Source organism: Dermacentor variabilis, chromosome 2, assembly GCF_050947875.1.
Source record: "Dermacentor variabilis isolate Ectoservices chromosome 2, ASM5094787v1, whole genome shotgun sequence".
Classification (NCBI taxonomy): Eukaryota; Metazoa; Arthropoda; class Arachnida; order Ixodida; family Ixodidae; genus Dermacentor; species Dermacentor variabilis.
In genome coordinates this window covers 112850972-112851566 of record NC_134569.1, presented here as the reverse complement: position 1 = coordinate 112851566, position 595 = coordinate 112850972, and the positions used below count along the sequence as shown (strand labels likewise).

At 51.3% G+C, this 595-nt stretch overlaps 1 protein-coding gene across 1 annotated transcript in view; it reads left to right on the top strand.

Annotated features, from left to right (window-relative positions):
- LOC142570408 (uncharacterized) overlaps window positions 1-289 on the top strand; it is a 50506-nt gene extending 50217 nt beyond the window's left edge. The window contains exon 23 of the mRNA XM_075678793.1: window positions 1-289. This exon is cut by the window's left edge and continues 72 nt beyond it. Within this exon, the coding sequence (XP_075534908.1) occupies window positions 1-187 (187 nt within the window). The 3' untranslated portion in view covers window positions 188-289.
- Window positions 290-595: the final 306 nt, after the last annotated feature.

Here is a 595-nt window from a genome sequence, read left to right as displayed (position 1 = left end):
GGTGGCACTCGTACTCTCCGTCGTGCTGTCGGGCTTCATGGTGCCCATTGGCCTCAAGTACACGTACAACGCGAACGTCTCTTGGTTCAAGTCGCTCATCGTCGCCATTCTGCTCAACAACATAGTCATCGACGTCATCAAGTCTATCGGCGTGGCCGGTTACGTGGCCAGCAGAAAGAAGAAGTAGCCACATCATCGCTTCGCCCATCAGCTCATCGATACCTTGTCCCTTCAAGTGCTTTACCTTTTGTCTCATGTGTGTGCTCGCGCCAATAAAGGTGAAACATCCCGCCAGCCTTTCGTCTGGGGCATTTCGTAGAACGCGGTGCAGGGAAACGTTGATGTTTGCGTTGAGGGAAAGCTGCGGATCCGATTGGTGCAGGGAAGCATGCGTGCTTCCCCTCGCAAACTTAAAAGCCAGTGGGTGCAGAGGGAAGCATTAGGGTGTACGAATGCGCTCTTCCTCCCTCGATCCGATTCAGGGTGGTGACATTCTTTGAAGAGATCGGTGCCGACAAAACCAATTGCAGATAATGCTGCTGTTGTAGATAATATACAATCAAATCTTTAACTGTGCTGGCTAATCACAGCCTTT